The sequence below is a fragment of the Notolabrus celidotus genome, chromosome 13, assembly GCF_009762535.1.
Source record: "Notolabrus celidotus isolate fNotCel1 chromosome 13, fNotCel1.pri, whole genome shotgun sequence".
Taxonomy (NCBI): Eukaryota; Metazoa; Chordata; class Actinopteri; order Labriformes; family Labridae; genus Notolabrus; species Notolabrus celidotus.
Genome location: NC_048284.1, coordinates 11,170,469 through 11,190,304, shown reverse-complemented (window position 1 = coordinate 11,190,304; position 19,836 = coordinate 11,170,469). Strand labels below are relative to the sequence as shown.

Here is a 19,836-nt window from a genome sequence, read left to right as displayed (position 1 = left end):
GCGCATGCTCAGAACAGTTGCCGGTATTCTACTTTCCTTTTGGAGAAACTGGTGGTCCCGGGAACAGCCATGACGGGTCTGACTGCGTACCGTGGTAATTAAAGAGACCCCTAGTCGTGCTTCTCTCAGCTTTTCAGTTTCACTTTTATACTCAGCTAGAATGTGACTTTATCTTTCTAACCGATTTTACTTCTATTTCTACTTCTAATTATTTTTTAAAATTGTATTTGATTATCTTCTGTTTTAATTTATTTTTATTCTTTTGATTTATTATTTTGACCACTTTTTTATGAATTTCAATTTTTATTTTACAAAATCAAAACAGCAGTAATATATGTCACACACTGTTTGTTACAAATAACCCCTACCCCCTAACACACACACACACACACACACGCGCGCACAAAACCTTAACCAAGAGGGTTCAGCGGGTGCTATCTTCTACAGTGGCTCAGCATATAAAGGAACATAAAAATAATAAGATCCAATTGACATAAAAATAAAAATCAATACAAAACCAATTCTAATTTTCACACTTCATCTTCATTCTGGCCTGTTAATCCCATCAAGATGCATGGATATTTTTCTGTTCTGTCCTTCATCCTATAAGACATCCTTTCGTATGCAGCTACTGTGCCAAGTTCAGTCAACCAGTTTCATCTATTATTTTAATGTACCTAAATTATCCTGATCACTTTTTCTAATTTTTCCGATGTGATGTCAGCTTATTCTGAAAACCTGTTTTATTGTCCTTTTAATGCTTTTGTTGTCTTATCTATTTTTATTTATTTATTTACCCTCGATAAACCTCTCAACAACAATTTACTGGTCTATTTCCCACCATTTCATTCTGTTTTATTGACGTGTATTCTTTTTAACCTCTTGCGTTGCATTTTGTTTTGCATTGTTTAAGTTCCTCCTCCCTGTCGTTCGAAAACTTTGCTATGTGATTTGAACCATGCTTTGTTTGTCAAAGCACTTTGTAAACATTTGTTCTTAAAGCTGCTATATAAATACAGTTATTATTATTATTATTTTTATTAACTGTAGGGTTTCCAAGTTTAAACATTTTCAGCATTTGATTCATATTATGGTTGTATTCACTGCAGTAGACAATCACATACAATTCTCAGTTATTAATACTTTCTGTTATTACTATTGTTATTTTTTTTGCTATAATCATTACAAATAGCATATTGTGTTAATATTTGAGAAAAAAAAATGCTGTTATCTTTATAGAACTAAAGATTTTATAGGCAAGACCTAGGTTAGTGAAGGCAACCCAGGCATGCTTAATGTTAAATATTAGAGGTCAAGAAGGATTACCTGCCTGTTTACAATTTTAGAATTGATTAATGCAGAATTTTGAGATAAGGGTTTTTCATAATTCCATAGGATTTTGATCACCATGCATTTTTCATTTTTAGATAAAAATGTTTAATTCTTTATTTGGAAGTGGAAACATTTATTCCTGTAATTGCATAACCTAAACATTAATGTTTTAGTTGCTCACTTATTCATAATTTAAGTCTCCTTTTTTTCAGATTTCTTATCTACTCTTTCACATATTATTTCATTTTAATTAGTCTATGGACGGTATATGTTTGAAACATTTCTTCATGTTTATTTCCTTATGTATACAGAGTATCCCAATCATACTATGATTCAAAAATATGCTATGTTATTGTGCTTTAAATTGTATTTTTAAAAAGGTTGATACATCTTTTATAATTCATTTTAATCACACAACCTTAACTAATTTGAACACACAGAACACAGAGATGTTATTTTTTTCTCACTTTATTCTTTTTCTGTTACTCTTGTGGTAAGAAACAAGCGGCCACTTCACAGATTCAACAGGTTCACTGTCCAACACAACAAGAATCTACAAACACACACAGCGCTGACCAGTCACAGTGCCTTCAAAACAACAGAACCATCCAACAGTAAAAGAACTTCATTGTAGGTTATCGTAAAAAAACAGCACCAGTTGTTGTGAGCCTGTGGCGTTTCCCTCCTCTGTCTCCGTGTGGTGCTCTTCATGCATGGGTGTGGGTGTGGCACAGGTGAGTCACATTGGCACATTTACTCTTCAACTAAAAACAAAACAAAACAGACATTCTAAATATAGAGTTCACAGACAAGAAGACATGATCAGGTATAAATACTGATAGGCAGGAATGAGACATCATCAGGAAGGGAGAGGGTCAGAGGTTTCTTCAGCCTGTGCAGCTCAATCGTTCTGCTCTATGAAGACACTCTGCTCGGATTACAATCCCACTTTATTTTTCCTAAAATAGGAAGTTAGCTTCCATGACATTCTTCTGAATTAAAAAAACAAAGTATTATTATCATTATTATCAACTGTGCGTAAGAACAGTTTTGTACGTTCCAGACAGAGAATCAGATTTGATTCTTGTTGTTTTTTATAATGTCAAACACTACTTCAATCATTATTCTTATCTTCTATATTATCGGTACCAACTTCACATTCTGTCTTCCTATCCCTGCTGGAGTGTTAAATCAAGTTCTCTCCTTTCTTTTAAGAAACTGAACTTACTTCTCTTCTAGCACTTGGCAGGGTCTACGGTTTCTGGGATATGAGTGTTGTTCAGTCAGAGGCAGTGAAAAAATAAGGATGGAAAAGTCTGACTGTATTTGGAGAGTGCAGCAGTGTGATCACACGGTGTTTAGAAGCAGTTGGATTTCATCACCACACAGCACAGTTCATCCGTTGGAAATAAAAACACTGTTAGAGGAGCCCACGGCGTGGCAGGAAGCCGAGCACAGCGGGTGTTAAATCACACACAGAATCCACGCACGTCTCGATGAGTCTAAAGCTATGGTGTCTAAAGTGTACTGTATGGTTGTGTGTGTGTGACAGGGGTTTAATAGATATTTCACTGAATCCAGTTTTACCTTTTTTTAAATAATTCAGTCGACATCACTTCAGATGAACCATCAAAAACTGTACTGGTTTTGATCTTTCACAGTTTTCGTTTCTTTACGAGCAGGGTGATAATGAGCAGACTTTGTCAATGTTAGTATGATCAGCTTAAATTTGGTAAACGTTTTTTAAAATTCACAGGTAGCCCTTCACTCTCCTGTAATTAATCAGCTCAGTCACTCCAATTAATAGACAATTTAGATCTTTTAAAAGTCACTTTGGCAGATCACCGATCATCACTTAGGTCTTCACCAATCACAGAAACGTGCTTGAATTTATTTTCCGTTCAAAATCTAATTCTGTGATTGAAAATCAGTGCAGTTTTCCTGGTTGTTCTGAGTTTTACAAAACAAGGATGGTCGGACGGTTGAGGCTCCAGGACTGGCATTTACCAGATACCACTGGAGCGACCACCAGGAGGAGCCAGGATCCGAGCTGAGGACCTTTTCGGGATGTGGTCATCAACTTGAGATCCTGAGAGGAAAGCACAGTCTCTTAATTAACCATGTAAAATCACCAAAGCTGAGAAAAGCTTAATTTCTTTTTTTCTCCTACCTGAGAGGCTAAAGGAGGACTCATGGAGGTCTCGGACCCCCTGGTGCACTCGGCTTGCAGCGCTGAGCCCTTTGGGTGTCTCTCCATCTATGGGGCCCAAACCAAGCTCCTTCTTCAGGGTTAATGCTACCTTGACGACATCACCAGAGTATGGATCCCTGGATACTCCTTTATAACCCTGAGTCTGTAGCAGAGAGGGGAAAAGGCAAAAGGTGAAAGATAAATACAACGGACGCGTTGAGAGAGGAATTTTACACTCATCTTAATGTAAGAGTCATTAGAAGTTCAACCAAACTCTGATCTCTGATTAGCCTTTTGGTGCTACAAACTTAATCATCTGGTGCTCTTGGCTGGAGGGAGTTTTAGTAATAGATATGATCATTATATTCCTCCTAATAAGAATATCGTCATAAGTTGCAAAAGGAGAAGACAATACATTTATATTACATTACAGTTAAGGTTTTATTCTTAAAATGTAACCGGGGAAGGTTCAAAGTTGGTGTCCTCTTGAGTTTTAAAGATGGATGTTTTCTAAAAGGAGCAGACAAGCTTCTGCTGACTCATTTAATCTGGTTATATGCACTGAAACTTCCACTTAAACATTAAACAGGGCCTTATAACAGCCAGCTACTCAAACTAAGAACTGAAGGATAAACAACCCTTAGGTGTTTACTTTTCAACCATCATAAACAAAGACAACAAACAAGCTCCACTTATAAAAATAAAAACTTATGATGCATCAAATCTGTAGTGCTGTGGCACTGTTGGCTTAGCAGTCTAAGCGTGTGCCCCATGTAGGGGGCTATGGCTCTTGTTGCAGTGGTCGCAGGTTTGACCCCTGGCCTCTACCATTTGCTGCATCCCTTCCCCCTCTCTGTACTCCCCACATTTCCTGTTTTTCTCCAGTTTTCCTATCCAATAAAAGTCAAAATGCCCCCAAAAACATAACTTAAAATCGGTAATCCTGGTATATACGGATTACTTGACTTGACATAAAGCACATACTGTAGAAGTGCAAAAAAATAGAAAAAAGTAGTTCCCATGAGTAAGCACTATAAAAACATTCAGTGTATTTAAAATAGGGCACAAATGAACTCTATAGAAGTGTTGATGGCAGAGGTTTGTGCAGAACAGCAGGGCAGAAACAGTGCCAGCATGCAGGAAGAGGTCTGAGTATATCGATGGGTAAAACAGTGCAGTAAGAGATGGATGAGTTTGCAGAAGGTTTGCTTTCAGTTGACACAGCACGATCCCTGTCTTATTGAAAAAGAAGAAAGGAAGATTCCAAACTCACCTTTTCTCTCTGCACCATCTTCTTGTAGAGGTAGTCAGGGAAGGTGCGCTGTGGGTAGAACTTTCCAGACCCCTCAGCACACATGAACGCACCGTTCTCACACACCAGACGCCCTCGGCTGATTGTCACCAGGGGAACACCGTGGCAGCGTTGCCCCTCGTACAGGTTGAAGTCTCCGCCCTGCACCTGAGTGGTCACAGAGATGGTCCTGCACAGACAGAGGAGTGTTTGTTTACACTGGAAATGATGAGTGAAATGAAAATGATGAGCCATGTCTCCATGTTTCAATTAAAATGCAAACCTTGTTGCGTCCGGGTCCCAGACCACCACATCAGCATCAGCCCCGGGGATGATGCGGCCCTTGCGTGGGTACAGGTTGTAGATCTTTGCAGCGTTAGAGCTTGTCACTGCCACAAAACGGTTCTCATCCATTTTTCCTGTAACCTGCGGGGATTCACGTGATGTAAAATGTGAGGAAAATACATTCACTACCGCAGAAATGTTGAACTCTCCTCTGCCATGTTGCAGTTTACAAGCATGTGTTCAATAATACGTACCACTCCCCTCTCCCAGATGACACTCATCCTGTCCTGGATTCCAGGGAGTCCATGAGGGATCTTGGTGAAGTCCTCCTTACCCAAAGCTCTCTGCATGATGCTAAATGGACGGTGCTCTGATGACACAACACTCAGAGTGTCACTGGAAAAAAGATAAACATGTTCAGTTTATGATAAAAAAACTCTGATTTCACTTTTGTTTGCAGGTAAAAACATCTACTTCTCTATAGATCCCTTACTTTGCCAACAGGCCCATGAGGTATCCGGGTGTGTTGGGGTCAAGACGAAGAGGAGGGACGACAACGTGTGCAGCAGCATTAGCCCAGTCCTGGTGGTAATACTGCATCCCATTCAGCACAGCATGAGCCACTGTGGCCTCTGCATGGACCACCTTACCTGGAGCAGGAGGAGGAGAATCACTCATAACAAAAGTCCTCAAATCACCTCAACGGTCAAAATCCTCATCATGGTTCATATCTAACCTTGCATCTTAGCAGCAGCAACCATGTCTCCGGCAGACATACTGGACACATTCACCAGGTAGATGGGACAGCGAGCCTGTAATCAGGAGATCATTCTTTCATTTACTGATGACAGACAGACACCTCAAAGCAGACAGGATATTAAAATGTGATTTTATTTACCCTGTTGGCAATGGTGACGGCTCTGTGAGTAGCCTCAGACTCCAGCTGCAGGAAAAGACAGAGTGACAAAATTAGGAGATTGGTAAGTGACACGAGTTGCTTTTGTTAAGTTGTTTCTTCCTTGGGTTGTATCATTATTGTTCTTCTTGTGTTATTTGAAGTTTGTGCCATGCATTCTTGTATTCCTTGTCTCTGTATTTTCATCTGTGTTTCTTACGTCTTTAGTGTTTCCTGTTTTATTTTGTAGTTCTTGCTCCCTGTGTGTCTGGTTTGGTTAAAGTCTCTGTGTTTCCTCCCTTCTCTGTCGGTTTATTGAGTCTTGTTTGCGTCTTCCCCTGTGTCTTCCAGTGTTCCTTGTGCTCCCTACCGTGTCCTTTGGATTTTGTCATGAGCACATTTATGTTTCTTTCTTGGCTTTTGTTTACCAAAACCCTTTCAATAATGTCTGCATTTGGGTCCTCTTCTTTTGTTTTGCTATTAAAACGTGGCAAAGAAACTTAAAAATATATATATTTTAATGTAGGCCTTTATCATTTGCTGTACTTTGAGACAAAGATACTATTTGAATGTAATATCTGCATGGTTGAGGTAAAAAAAAAAACTTAACACTCCTTAATCCCCTGAAAAAAACCCCAGAATATTTTACATCCATCTATTTTTATACAAGGTTTATTTATTGAAATTTGTGTGTATATACAACCTCTAGTATCTAACTATTATTATGTAGCATCATGGTACTGGATAATCAGAATTTCATGTCAGTCTCCATGTATATGCTTAAAATAAAAAGAAAGATTACTTATGACATGACTTCACCTTATATATGAACAATTAAAAACTACAAAATGGATTACAAACTCCCCAAATAATTGTATTTATTTTATTAAAGCAGATCAATATCAACATCAAGAATTACCTCCTCTGGTCGACTGATCTCGATTCCCTCTGGTCCACTGATGCCCAAATCCAGAGCCTCCTTGGCACTCTAGCATCACAAACACACAGATACACTTAAAACAAGTTTTTTATTGTTTCTTCAATAACAAGTTTCTATAAAAGCAGCTAAAAAGTTAAAGCCCAGGGTATGTGTTTGTTGTTATTTGTGTGTTTGGGGGATGTGCACCTCTGCCACCAGCTCTCCGTTCTCAGCTTGGACGCGTGCAATGGCTCCGATGTCCTTACAGGTCTGCAACGTCTGGTAGAGCTCACAGTCCCTCAGCATCATCATGTCTTTATAGGCCATGTACATCTGGAACGAGTTCACTCCATGCTCCCTCACCAGGGTCTCCATCTCGTTACGCACCTGACCGTGGGACAAAGGTCAAAAGGTCAAGGAGCTCAAGTGGTTGTGACGAGCAGTGAATCACTTTGAGGATTGAGACAGTCTGGGTTTACGTTGGCGAAGGCAGACAGGGAAGAGCATAATCCACAGTGAGTGTTGGCATGGAGGGTAAGATAAATGGCGTGTGTGTCTGTCAGTGTGTGTTTGTGTGTGTGTGTGTGTGTGTGTGTGTGTGTGTGTGTGTGTGTGTGTGTGTGTGTGTGTGTGTGTGTGTGTGTGTGTGTGCGTGTTTTAGCTATATGGGGCGTGAAATGAGCTTGGAGAGCAGCCAGAGTGATATCACATTGCATTCACATTAGTGGATACCACAGTCCCACAGAGACGTTCAGCACATAGAATCACATATTTCATTCACTTAAAACAATATTCTCATTAAATTGCAGTAGAAGGGTTTAACGGCTGTTACTATATAAAGAGTGAGTGCACACACAAGTCCTGTTGAAAGAAAGATGCTGGAGGCAAAATTAAAATAAGGAGAATACTTCATTTAACGAAGAATAGGATACTGTATGCAGTATCTAAAAGGCCATTAATTAGACTTTAGAGCTGACTACATGCAGCATCCCTGAAACATGATGTCATCAGAGAGGATAAGGATGATGTGTAGCAGATATGGGTCAGATGTGCTTTTCATATTGTAATCAGAAGCATTAAAACTACTTTAATGAGATGAGTAATTTAATGCCTTTGGGTTTAGCCGCACAAAATGAGACATTTGAAAACATGATTTTTGGATCTGGGAATTCAGGCTGGGTTTTAAAAATATTCACATCTAAATATTAGATTATTGGAACCTCCTGCAGAAGAGGAACCTCTTAAAAACTTAATGTCCTTGGGTCATGGACCACTGGATGAGGAGATTTGGGATCTGGGAATGCAGGCTAGTCATTTAAAACATTCTGATATCTAACTAACAGATACTTGATAAACTGCTGGTTCTCATTTACAAAGCCATAACCCTAGTTTCATTTTATTTCTGTATTTAAAGTATGTCGATGTTATACAGACTAGAACATATGAAATGAGGCACGTGCACACAGCTTGGAAATGATATATGTAGAACAGATATGAAAGCCAGAGGCTGAATGAGCCATGTTGACTCATAGTATCTTACTAATGTGCCCACTGAGCTTGTGTGTTAACCTACTTTGTGTAAGGTTTAATCTAGGTCAATACACATTTCACCCATATATGAAAGTGGTTTGGCTGCTTTGTTATTCGTTCATTAAGGATAAATGCTTTGTAGCAAAAGAGCAAGGAGTGACATTTGTTTCTTTGAGATCAAACGGAGGATATGCTCATGCTGCTTTGGCATCCATAACCCACGTTGACCTCTATTTTGGCTCTTACCTTTGGTCCCCACCAGGTCACCCCGACATGTAGAGCGTAGTCGCAGCACGCCTTGGCATCAGCCAGAGCTCTGCACTTCTCGTAGGCATCCAGCAGGGAGCAGTGTTGCTCAGGCAGGACCAGACCCATCACCATGGTGGTACCACCCATCAGAGCAGCCTAGGGGGGAGAGGTGAGAAAGGAAGGAAGGGAGGAAGGAGGGATGGGGGGTACAGGAAAAGAAAAGAGAGATTGATTAGAACAAGAACAATGATTCCACTGTAGAGCTCATAGACTCTGTTTGTCTGGGTGACAGTTAGTAACAATCCCTCCTAATGAACCTTTTCCTCATCCTGCAACAGTCTGCTTTCAAACAACAGAATGAACATGCAAACATTTCAGATGGCTAGATATCAGTTACTAGCATCTTTAAGAATTTAATATGGATTCATTCACACTTTTATTAAGTATACAATTTCATTCAATCACTTGTTTTGAATATGTGTGAGTGAGAGATGTGTTGTTGTATTTACGTATTCATGTGTCTATAGTCAGAAGGAATAAAACAGGCCCTGACCTAACTGTTTGGACTCTGATTAATATCCCTTTTGATGCAGAAAGTCATATTCTCTTGGTATTCTGAGTGAGAACATTTTTTGCAACAGTTGATCAAAAGAACTCTCACTTTTTTCTTGTATCAGAAAATATCTGATTCTTGTACTTTCTGTTCAATCTGTACTCGAAGAGGTTGTGCACTAAATATGCCTTCATGATATCATAACAAATGCAGTGTACATTTACATTGTTCAACATTGCAATACAAATATAAAGTGCAATAATTACCAAATATAAAAGAATGCATGTTAGCTTTCACTCAGTTTCTATGTCGGTCTGCTGCCATTTTTAACGCAACACCTGAGTTTGCAGCATGACCCTCTTGAATGTAAACTAAATTTACAACTCTTTTAACAACTTAAAGCTAGGGTTGGTAGTCACGGAAAACTAGCATGAATTTGAATGTAGCATTCCCTCAGGACTCTGTCTGGTCCTCAGCACATCATTTGTGTTTTGCACTACGTCAACTCATGTCTCACTCAGCTGTAAGAAAACACCAAAACATTATCATAGTGAAAGTTAAAAACACAAACAAACATGAAATGTACGGCAGGAGGCAGGCAGAACGGCAGGACAGGATGTATTGATTGCCTTCGGGACATAAAGATCATTTTAACCAGTATAACAAAAAGTGTATCTAAATCTGACTACCAACCCCAGCTTTAATGGCAACAGCTGATCTGAGGGAATCTGATAGCCTAAAGTGACTGATGTGAAAGCAGGGCTGTTATACACAGAACTCCTTTAAGCTGGCAAAATGTATGTATGCTGATTCAGAAAGTAATGTTTATTTATATTAACACACAATAAAACCTTCACATAAATGATTAAAAGGTTATAAAAAATATAATAAAACTCAAATGTATTCCTCTCTGTTTTAATCTGCTTCTTATTTTTCACAACAACTCCAAAGAAGCAGGAAATTCAACAATGACATTATAAGGAGGAGAAGTTGAGGGCGTGAGAGAACATGACTGCTGAAGAGAGGTGAGGGTGAGGTATAAGTGAGAAGTAGAGAATGAGACGAAGGATGTTTGAGGAAGAGGAGAACAGCGTGAAGACGGAGGGAGTGGTTCACAGTGACTCGTTTTGTCTGACTGTACAGTTACCGTGCACTTTTTGTGTAGCCATGACAACAGATACTGCTCAGCCATGCCTGTCGTGTGTCCCCACCCTCCTCTACATCCACCTCCTCCTCATCCTCGTCTTCTCCACATCCACAGCGACCCATTCAATATCATCTAACAGGGGTATTGCACTAAGGCATGATGGGAAAAGAGGCAATAATAATTTATTAAAAAGGAAACGAACAGAGAAAGATAAAACATGACGTGATGTCTCTTCACACAAAGACTGTTGCTGACTCATTTCTAGTCCAGTTACCTCCGAGTAAAAACCAAAACAGGTGTCCTCTATCGAGAGAGCACCAGTGTTAAATCATTTAATAAAACAGAGTGGATGAAATGTCGCTGAATTCAGCATGACCCTCATTTTTGAGTCAGCATAGAGTTGCTCCTGCAGACTGTAGACGTGTTGCAGACTGGGGGCAGGGTCGTTTCTCTTTAAGTGACAACTCCACCACCCAATCAGAGACCACATCTCATATCACCATAGTAACCAGTGTGAATCATCTGCAGCATCAGCATCGTAGTCTTCTACATAAGTGTGTGTACATGCATTAAGAGTGTGTAGCATCATTGATCTGTCAGCGTGCATGTGTGTGCGTGTCTGAAGACATGAGCACAGCAGGGGATTGAGGGATTTGTGCTGTCTGTCTGTCTGCATGGCCTTAATTGAAATTTACTGCCACTGCAATACTCAAAAATAGGAAGACCATGTGAGCAAAGATGAAGGAAGAAGCAGAGTGAGAGAAATAGCTGAGGGGGAAAAAGAACAGGGTTATTTCTTCCTCGCCCAGCCATGTGAAAATACAGGATTTACATCAGTATGGTGGTTTGCAGAGCTGGCCTGTAGCAGAGCTGGATTTAAGAGTCTGTCTGTAGAGTGAAACGTCTTTCATCCTGCCCTGTTTTCTCTTTCTAGTGTCTGCATCTGTACCGTCAGCTGATAAACACCCAATTTTAGATTGTTCTATTAATTACAAGCCTGCTTAAGAAATCTAAGATGGTCCAAACCATCAGTGTCAGGCACCGATCGTCCACACTACATGATGGGTCTGTTTTGTTCTGATGAAACAGTTTGAAACTGGTGTTGCTAAGCAGACCAGAATCACCAGTCTGCTGGGAGCCAATTGTAAGATGAAAAATCTCACAAACCATGCACAATAATAGACATTTCAGCCCCATAAACCTCAGTTATTATTCCTTTGGGGGAAACTGAAACACATCATTACAGGCTTGTGAGGAGGCTAGTCGTAATATGATGGATTTGCTAAAAACAAATTATGACACATGTAAAGTAAGAAAACTACATCAAATCAAGTCACATGTTTTACATTCTATATTCATTTTTAATTCAACAATAATACATCAATACACACAAAATACTTGATAGTAATAGTCAATAGCTTGTCTCCCCCTATTGAACTGTCAGATCAAGTAGAGGGCTAATTTGGACTGATGCAGGTACAAGAGTTCACTGACTTTATGTGCAGATGCCAGTTACGTGCCAATATTATTTTGTAACTCTAATCACCAACAGAATCTTATTTATGTCTCCTGTAGAGATGTAAAATGTTAAAAAGAAAGGATACATCTTGTAATATTGATTACATTGTTATACACAAATAATTTTATTGCACTTTTATTCATAGTTTTATTTTGAAAAGTACCGAACATTAACTTTTTATGTCAACATAACCTGAGTTTCAGCAGCCTTTATCTTTTAGAATGATTCCTACATCTTATTTTTCTGGGGGCCGACGAGGGCAGACAATCTGCAACAGCCTGAATGATCTTCATCAGGATAAACGAGCAGCAAATGCAACAACGATGCATCTTTAACAACACAGCCCTAAGAAACAGCAGAAACACTGTTGTGTCACCAAGCGCTCCCTATAGGTCTTGAACACGTCTGTTTTCAAGCACTCTTTTCTTTTGCAGATGTCACATGATTTTGTGTGTCTTTAATTTTGCATCATTTGTATAATCGAGTGCATTCAGTGTCAGTGCAGTTGTTTAAGCTTTTGGCACCATGTTTTCTCTTTTGCTGTTTCCACGTCAGCTTTGGATTTTTGCATGTGTTTTTGAAGATGCATTGTTTCTGCATTTGCAGGTCATTTCTCCTGATGAAGATCAGTCAGGCCATTGCAGATCATGTTAAGATGAACCAAAACAAGACATGCTTTATTCGTATTGTGTATTACAAGCTACAGTGGGGGGTAATGTTGTTAATTTCCAATGCAGACACCATAGCATCATCTTTATGCTTCTAATCTTACAAATCTCTCTTAAAGCCAGAGTTAACCTAACATACTGCATTCCCCCCCTTTTCGGGCTCTTTAAAAGTATCACTGACCATGGACAGCACAACTGGAGTGGATTCTGACACATAAACCCCAAAGAGTGCTTTCACATGAAACCCCCATATTATTAAAGACCCCCAACCCCTACTGTGAAGATAATCCTCTGACAAGAAAGTAAAACAGACGGACAGACAGATGAAGAGGGGGCGGGTTGGAGGAGGGAGAGTTGAATGTACATCTGTTTGGACGTGTTGGTTGGGGAAGCAGAAAATCGCATTCCATGACTAGAGAGTCAATTCAGGAGGATATTGACAGAAAGTATTAAGTATCCAAATCAAATATGTAAATGTCAATAATAAGGCAAAAAATTAACTTACTGTAAATCTGATAATTTGATTGTTAACATTTGGAAGTATGGAACTGTTTGCCAAAATTGGCCACCTGGGTACAGAAGACATGATTTTTAATAGCCTAATGAAGCATGAACACTACTACTCTGCTGACTGTCGCTGGATATTTGAGCAACGACAAAAAAATAACTGAATCCTTATAAATTATCTTAAATTTGGGTACTACTTCTATTTTTCTTGAGAAAACTGCAGATTAGTAAGTCAATAAAATCATATGGTGCAGCCATAACATGATATTGTTATATTTCTGACATTTTACATACTTTGTTTGTGAAAAAGGAGGCTGACTCTCTCACTTTATACTAAATCAACCTTTGGGTACAAACAAAATAACCTTGAACCTAGAAAATAACCTGTATTTGCATCTTATTTTCTAGTATGCCGTCCAGTTTAATAATCCCATGATCCTGATAAAGAACCAATAAGCAGACAACATTTTATCAAATGGATGGAGGAAAAAAAAAACCTCCATTTACTTCATGTATGGCAGAGTCGGGGGACTCAGTGTGAGTGAGACATGAGTGATGTGAGAGGATGAGAGGAGATCTGCCTCTGCTACTGGACTTCAGGAGAAGCTATCAGTGTCAGATAGATTACCACTGCAGCGCTCTGATCGGCCTGTATCAGCTCCTCTCACACTGCACCTTACAGCTGAACACTTCACCTCCTTTCATCCCCAACGCACCTTCTTCATCCCCCTCTTCCTCCTCCTCACCCACTTCCACTGCCTCCTCATCTCCCCTTGCTTCGACAGCCTACAGAAACATTAGGATGATCCCTGCAGTGCCTGCTGGGGAGGCTACAGAAGTGGTCAGATCACATTTTAGCTGACTGTATTAATCTGATGTGATCCAGTACAGAGTATCTAAAATTACAGTTTATGGATTTACAGTGATGTAGATATGACCCAACATCTTTAATATTAGATAAAAACACACAAGATACAGTCCAGTAAAAACATATTACAAGGTGCATAGATGCAAAGTTGATCAAAGTATATACAAAGTCCTCCGACTGTATGTCAGTGTGAGTCTGCTCGGAGGGGGGTGGTGGGAGAGACAGAGGGGGGTCGTAGCAGAGGACACAGTGAGGAGGGAAGAAAGGAGGAAGGAAAGCCAGGGACAGAATGATGAAGGGGAGGGGAGAGGATGGGAGGAAACAGTTTTGGGGTTCATCGCCATTTCACATGAGCTGTTGTCAACGTAATGCTGTAACCACAGAGACGACAAAATACTTCCATCCCCACACTCACACACACATACCCACACTAACACACTCCCCTGGATTTCCACACTAAGAGCCTGGGTTAGTTGTCATGGCAGCAGGGTCAGTGGGTAGGGGTTTGCAATTGGGGGGTTGCTGGGGTAAAGCTGGCATACAGAGGATTCAACCCACCCTTCCTCCCTCCCCCCCAAATTCCTCTCACCCCTCCTCAGCTGGCATTTTAATCAGCCTCTGACTTAATTTCACTCAGATACTGTTTAAAGTCCCGGCAGGGAGGCCATATACCAAAAACACACTAAAAAGCAGGAACTAGAAATGCTTCTTTTCCCTATAGACTTATATGAAGACGACACATGTCCCCTTACAACCATTGTGCAAAAGTGAAGGCAAAACGCCCCCTGCAACAGGCACTGATATATTACACAGGGGTCTTTTTGTTGCCAGAGCATGTGGGGTTGGGATTGGCTGGTGGAGCTGGAGTATTAACATCCCGCCTCTTTGTTTAACCACAACACATTAACGTGCTGGTAAAGCGGATTCTCTTGTTGGTTTGAAGCAGACACTTGAACAAGAGTTCAATGACTCTTGTTGGTGGACTATACTGCTGCTTTAAATGTTTTAGCTTTACTTTAACCCTCCTATTGTGTTGCAGGTCAAATTGACCCTTTTTAAAGTCTATTTTAGGCAATATGTGCCTTCCAAACCAGCTAAATGCAGCATAAAATTCTGGGCAGCATGTGTCAGAAGAGGTGTCGTGTTAATTTATCAAAATCACTTCATAAAAATAAAAAGATTATTTATATAGAGCGAAATCACAACAAATGTTATCTCAAGACTCTTTACAAACAGAGCAGGTCTAGACCATACTCTATGTTATATTATTAACAAAGACCCAACACCAAGACAGGATAAGATCCAGCCCCACCTTACAGACAGGACTCAGTCTGATCTCATCTTAATCCACCATGAGCAGAGCACTTTGCAGCATTTAGCAAGTTACAGCGGCAAGGACACACTTCCTTTTAAGAGGCAGAAACCTCGAGCAGAACCAGACTAATGTCAGACAGCCATCTGCCTCGATCAAGTTGGGGTTGGAAGATTTACTTATTCTGTAATCACACTTCATACATTTTGTTTGAAACTATATTGATATAAAGTGTCTTGCATAATTTCAAAGCCGTACAGTCTCACTCTTTAGAAATGATTGCTTTACTTTGTCAAAACGGTAGAATGATGGCATGACCAAATTCAAGTCAGATGACTCTTCAGGCATGCTTTATCCTCTCCAATTAGAGCTTGCTCATTCATCTTATCAGGACCCAGTGGGAAATGATCATTTCTTAAGTATAATGAATTGTTAGACATGGTCTGACAAATCCAATAAGATGGAACATTGCACATTTGCTCTTAACTGACTCAAGCTTTGGACATTTCAGTTTTTAAATCCTTGCTGACATCATGTATCACTTATATACAGCAACCACCACACCTCTGACACCCCATTGACAGCTTTGAGTTAACCCCCAAGTGATAAAAATATGTCAGACAACCTAAACAAACAGCCCACAACATCCTCTGACACCGAAGGCGACAATTACACTCCCTCTTTTGAATTTTTAAGTCACCTAATTACAAAATCATCCTCCCTGCTCTGAGTCTCAGAGGATCAGTGAAAAACATGCCAAGTATTCATCAGAAATGATCTATTAAACCCAGTACAAATGATGTCTGAACAGCTGTGTGGAAAAATTAGAAGACTGCTGTCAACAAGAAACTTGTGACAGCTGTTTGGGTTTGCTTCCTATAGGAGCAGGGTGAGAACACATGTGGTCATTAGTCTTGATGAAGCTGAAAACAGAGTGAAGACTTGAGTGTGGACAAGGCAGAGAGTGAGACAGACAGAAAGTATGTCCGTGTTTGACAGCTGTCCCTGGATGCTAAACGGGTTTAATCACAGGCATGTTGACCAATGTGTTTGGCTGTATTTGTGTGTGTGTGTGTTTATCTACCTTGGTCCCACTGTAGTAGTCATCCTGGATGCTGGCATTCATAAAAGTCTGCTCCAGATGTACGCAGGTGTCTATTCCGCCCGGCAACACCAGCTTTCCAGAGGCGTCTATCACCTTAGCTCCACCTGGGATCATCAGCTCCTTTCCAACCTGCCACATACATAACACACACACACATTACTCAGCTTTATTAATACAAGTTTCATCCCCACAACACGCATTTAAACTTAATAATATAATGACTCTAAGGGATTATGAATCAATTAGACACAACTCTTTCTCATTAATCTTTTTAAATGTGCTTTTAGCTGCAAGGACATTAAACTAAGCTTTTAATAAACTTAAAAAAATGATTAAATTGTATACTTTCCGACACATCAAGTAGTTTGAAACTGAGTACTGAATCAAGGAGCTGAAAGATAGATGACTCTGTAGAAGCTCAAGTGTTTGAGTCAGGGAACAGCTAAGTTTTCCAGGTTTAGAGTGAAACCCACCCTCTTCACTTAAAAACCAATGCTTATTTCCATGACAACAGTCGTTGAGCTAATTATAGCATTCACTATCATCATCAAGGGCCACTGGGTTCACTGAGTGAATTGTTCTTTTCATTCTGTTAATGTGAAATGAGTCACTATAAGAGCTGTGGGTACGTGACACAGAGTAGCAACATGGGCGTGTGACAGACTGAGTGAGATTCAAGTTTACCTGCTGGATGATGCCGTTCTCGATGTAGACGTCTGCCTCCTGAGTGAAGTCATCATTGACCACCTTCCCCCCCTTGATGAGGATACGCATCGACCCCATGTTGGTAGACATTGTCCTACGAAAGGAAACAAGAAGACAAACATTTAACATCGATAGCCAATTTCAAAGCTGTAAATCATAACGTTGACAACATTAAAGATGTTCTGCTCTGAACAAGCAGCTACTAATGGGAGAGATACTGGGAAATGACCCAGCAAATACTGCACCATGACTCATCTGGAATGGCGGAGTGAAAGCCCAACTGGAGGACATTTATTTTTCATGTTGGACTCTCAGTCAGAGCAAACACTCCAATATGACTGTAAGATTGTTACTTTCACAACTGCAGTTCTCAAGTTAACAATATTTAACCCAATGCCAAACAATGCATGCTCTGTCCTTCCCAATCTAGACCACCAGCTGTGGTTTATAGCAGGGTTTCCCAAAGTGGGGGTTGGGACCCCCTGGGGGGTCGTGACACGCTGATGGGGGTCCCAAGGTCTTTTTTTTTTTTTTGCTTTAAGGAATCTAAAATGTATTACTTTTAATGACTCATTTGTTGGCCATGGACACCAAACTGGCTGCGTTTGCAGTGGTGTTTTTACTATTTTTGTTCCTGTGTGTGTCCGGAGATCCTGTGTAACCATGGTCGCATTGTTTACATACAAGATCAGCTGTTAGCAGCCTGTAGCATGTCGATGCTAAACAATGCTAGGCCCGATGTTCCCTGCGAGCTGAGAAGAAGGAGGCAAGGATTACGTGCTGGTATTGAGGTGCAAGATAAAAAAGATGACATCGACCTGTCCTTCCACCCACCGTTATGGGGACTGTAAGATCTATCTTCGATAAGGTGGACGAGCTAACCCAGCACCAGAGGGAATACTGGCAGAGTAGCATCATGCTAACAGAGCTAACACCGGACACGAATGCCACACCGGACACGAATGCCACATTGGAAGGATTTCACCTGCTGTGGGCGGACAGGATACAAGAGAGCAAGACTGAACTAACTGGTGAAGAAGACCAGCCCAGTCCTGGACCATGTGGAGGTCGTGGCTGACAGGAGAATTATGGCCAATCTGTTGTCTTTGATGGACTTTTTTTTTTCTAGATATATTCTTGTTGAAATTCTTGTACTGTACACCTTCTTGTTTGCTGCTGTAACTCCATGAATTTCCCTATTGTGGGACGAATTAAGGGGTATCTTATCTTATCTTATTAACTCAAATATATTGAGGGGAAAAGTTATTAAATCTGAAATGAAACACAATTTTTTTAACTAGTTTTCTGCCTTTTGTTGTTGCCAGATGACTTGTAAGGTTAGCGTTAGGGTTAATTGACAATAACAAAGCATCAGTAGCAGCAGTTCATTCATAACAGCACAGGAAACAGCCACATGTGCATGTGGGTGTATCATTTTCTGCAGACCAACTAAATGAAGTATGAAGCTACATTTGAGAGGCAGTGGGGGTCGCAGGTCTTTGGCACCTACGTTTTGTGCGTCATGGGCCGAAAGGTTTGGGAACCCCTGGCTTTTATAGGACATACAAATATATAAAGAAGATAAGAAAAACAGTCATTGTTTGAATGGAGACAAATCAGAATTGCACACCCAATGAAGATAGTTCTCATCATCATATAAGAAAAACAAGGAGACATACAGACTGAAGATAACAAGATTAAACCAGTGGAAGAATTGTCATTACAGAGAGGAAGAGGAGGCAAATCTATCATGATAAGAGTCGTGATCTCCTAATCTAAGGATACAAGTGTCTGAGAAAGTCTAGTAAATGGACCATGTATAAAACTGTCTTTTAGTTATGGTGATTTTATTCATGGTTTTCAGTGCACCGTACTGGAGATGTATTCTCTGGTCAGTATTTAACAGAAGCTGACTGATATGAGATTTTTGAGGCTGATGCCAGTATTGCTGTAATTGAGGATTATCTAATGATTAACAATACTGGGGCCAATACGAGGAATTTTAAAGCTGGATTCTGCATTATTTTGCAATAATATGACAATGCAAAAGTATCGGGACTGCCTGACTAGACTACATGATGACACAGGTCTATCTGCTCACTGCTCTAGTATCTCATTTGTTTAACACGGCAAAGTCAAAAGGAAACTCACTGATTATAAGGAGATGTTTTTTTGTTTCAGAAACCTGGCCTCGCACCTCTCAGCTGCAGGAACCTGGCATTTCTACACATTTTTTCTTTCCACTTCCTCTGCCAACAAGAAGAACACCAAAAGGTTCACAGCATCCTGAGTGCTGCGGAGGTGCCTTTGAAAACAAAGTTCTAAGTCCAACATGTGGCTTTATGTCAGGAGTGTGTTCAACAGCCTGTGTTGCAACCATTATGTAGATTTTGAAGAAGTCAAATCTGAAAACAGATGGGTATGATTCTGCCTCTGTATCACCAGGATAGGGCAGACAATTATCTATAATTACATCAGTCTACTCAGTCTGCATTTTGTGCTGAGTTACAGTGTCTGACACATATTCTGTCGTCCTTCTCAAGGGACAGAAAACTTCCTGCAAGCTTTAAGTGTGTCAGCTCAGTCTATGAATTATTGAGGTGAGCAGAGGATGTATAATTTAAAAATCTATTACAGTATCAGCAAGAATGTGACGGATTGTCAGAGCTCTGCAAAGACTAATGGGAAGTAGTCTTTTTATGGCGTTCACCTGCTAACTTAGCAGCTATCACACCTGTCTCACTCGCTTTATGAAGGCAG

At 40.2% G+C, this 19,836-nt stretch overlaps 1 protein-coding gene across 3 annotated transcripts in view; it reads right to left on the bottom strand.

Moving 5' to 3' along the window:
* Nucleotides 1-1,782: 1,782 nt before the first annotated feature.
* LOC117824539 (dihydropyrimidinase-related protein 5-like) overlaps nucleotides 1,783-19,836 on the bottom strand; it is a 31,720-nt gene continuing 13,666 nt past the window's right edge. Inside the window, exons 2-15 of one of the 3 annotated variants that reach the window (XR_004633609.1) lie at nucleotides 17,056-17,170; nucleotides 16,351-16,500; nucleotides 8,690-8,848; nucleotides 7,121-7,300; nucleotides 6,914-6,982; nucleotides 5,998-6,042; nucleotides 5,836-5,911; nucleotides 5,593-5,749; nucleotides 5,354-5,495; nucleotides 5,098-5,240; nucleotides 4,797-5,004; nucleotides 3,503-3,686; nucleotides 2,561-3,421; nucleotides 1,783-2,096 (exon numbers count right to left, since the gene is read on the bottom strand). Coding sequence is in view for 1 of the 3 variants with exons in the window: in XM_034700063.1 (XP_034555954.1) it covers nucleotides 2,093-2,096; nucleotides 3,340-3,421; nucleotides 3,503-3,686; nucleotides 4,797-5,004; nucleotides 5,098-5,240; nucleotides 5,354-5,495; nucleotides 5,593-5,749; nucleotides 5,836-5,911; nucleotides 5,998-6,042; nucleotides 6,914-6,982; nucleotides 7,121-7,300; nucleotides 8,690-8,848; nucleotides 16,351-16,500; nucleotides 17,056-17,166 (1,710 nt within the window). In the remaining 2 variants the exon portion in view is untranslated. The remainder of the gene's footprint in view (nucleotides 2,097-2,560; nucleotides 3,422-3,502; nucleotides 3,687-4,796; nucleotides 5,005-5,097; nucleotides 5,241-5,353; nucleotides 5,496-5,592; nucleotides 5,750-5,835; nucleotides 5,912-5,997; nucleotides 6,043-6,913; nucleotides 6,983-7,120; nucleotides 7,301-8,689; nucleotides 8,849-16,350; nucleotides 16,501-17,055; nucleotides 17,171-19,836) is intronic. The other 2 variants (XR_004633608.1, XM_034700063.1) reach the window with 2 other exon arrangements.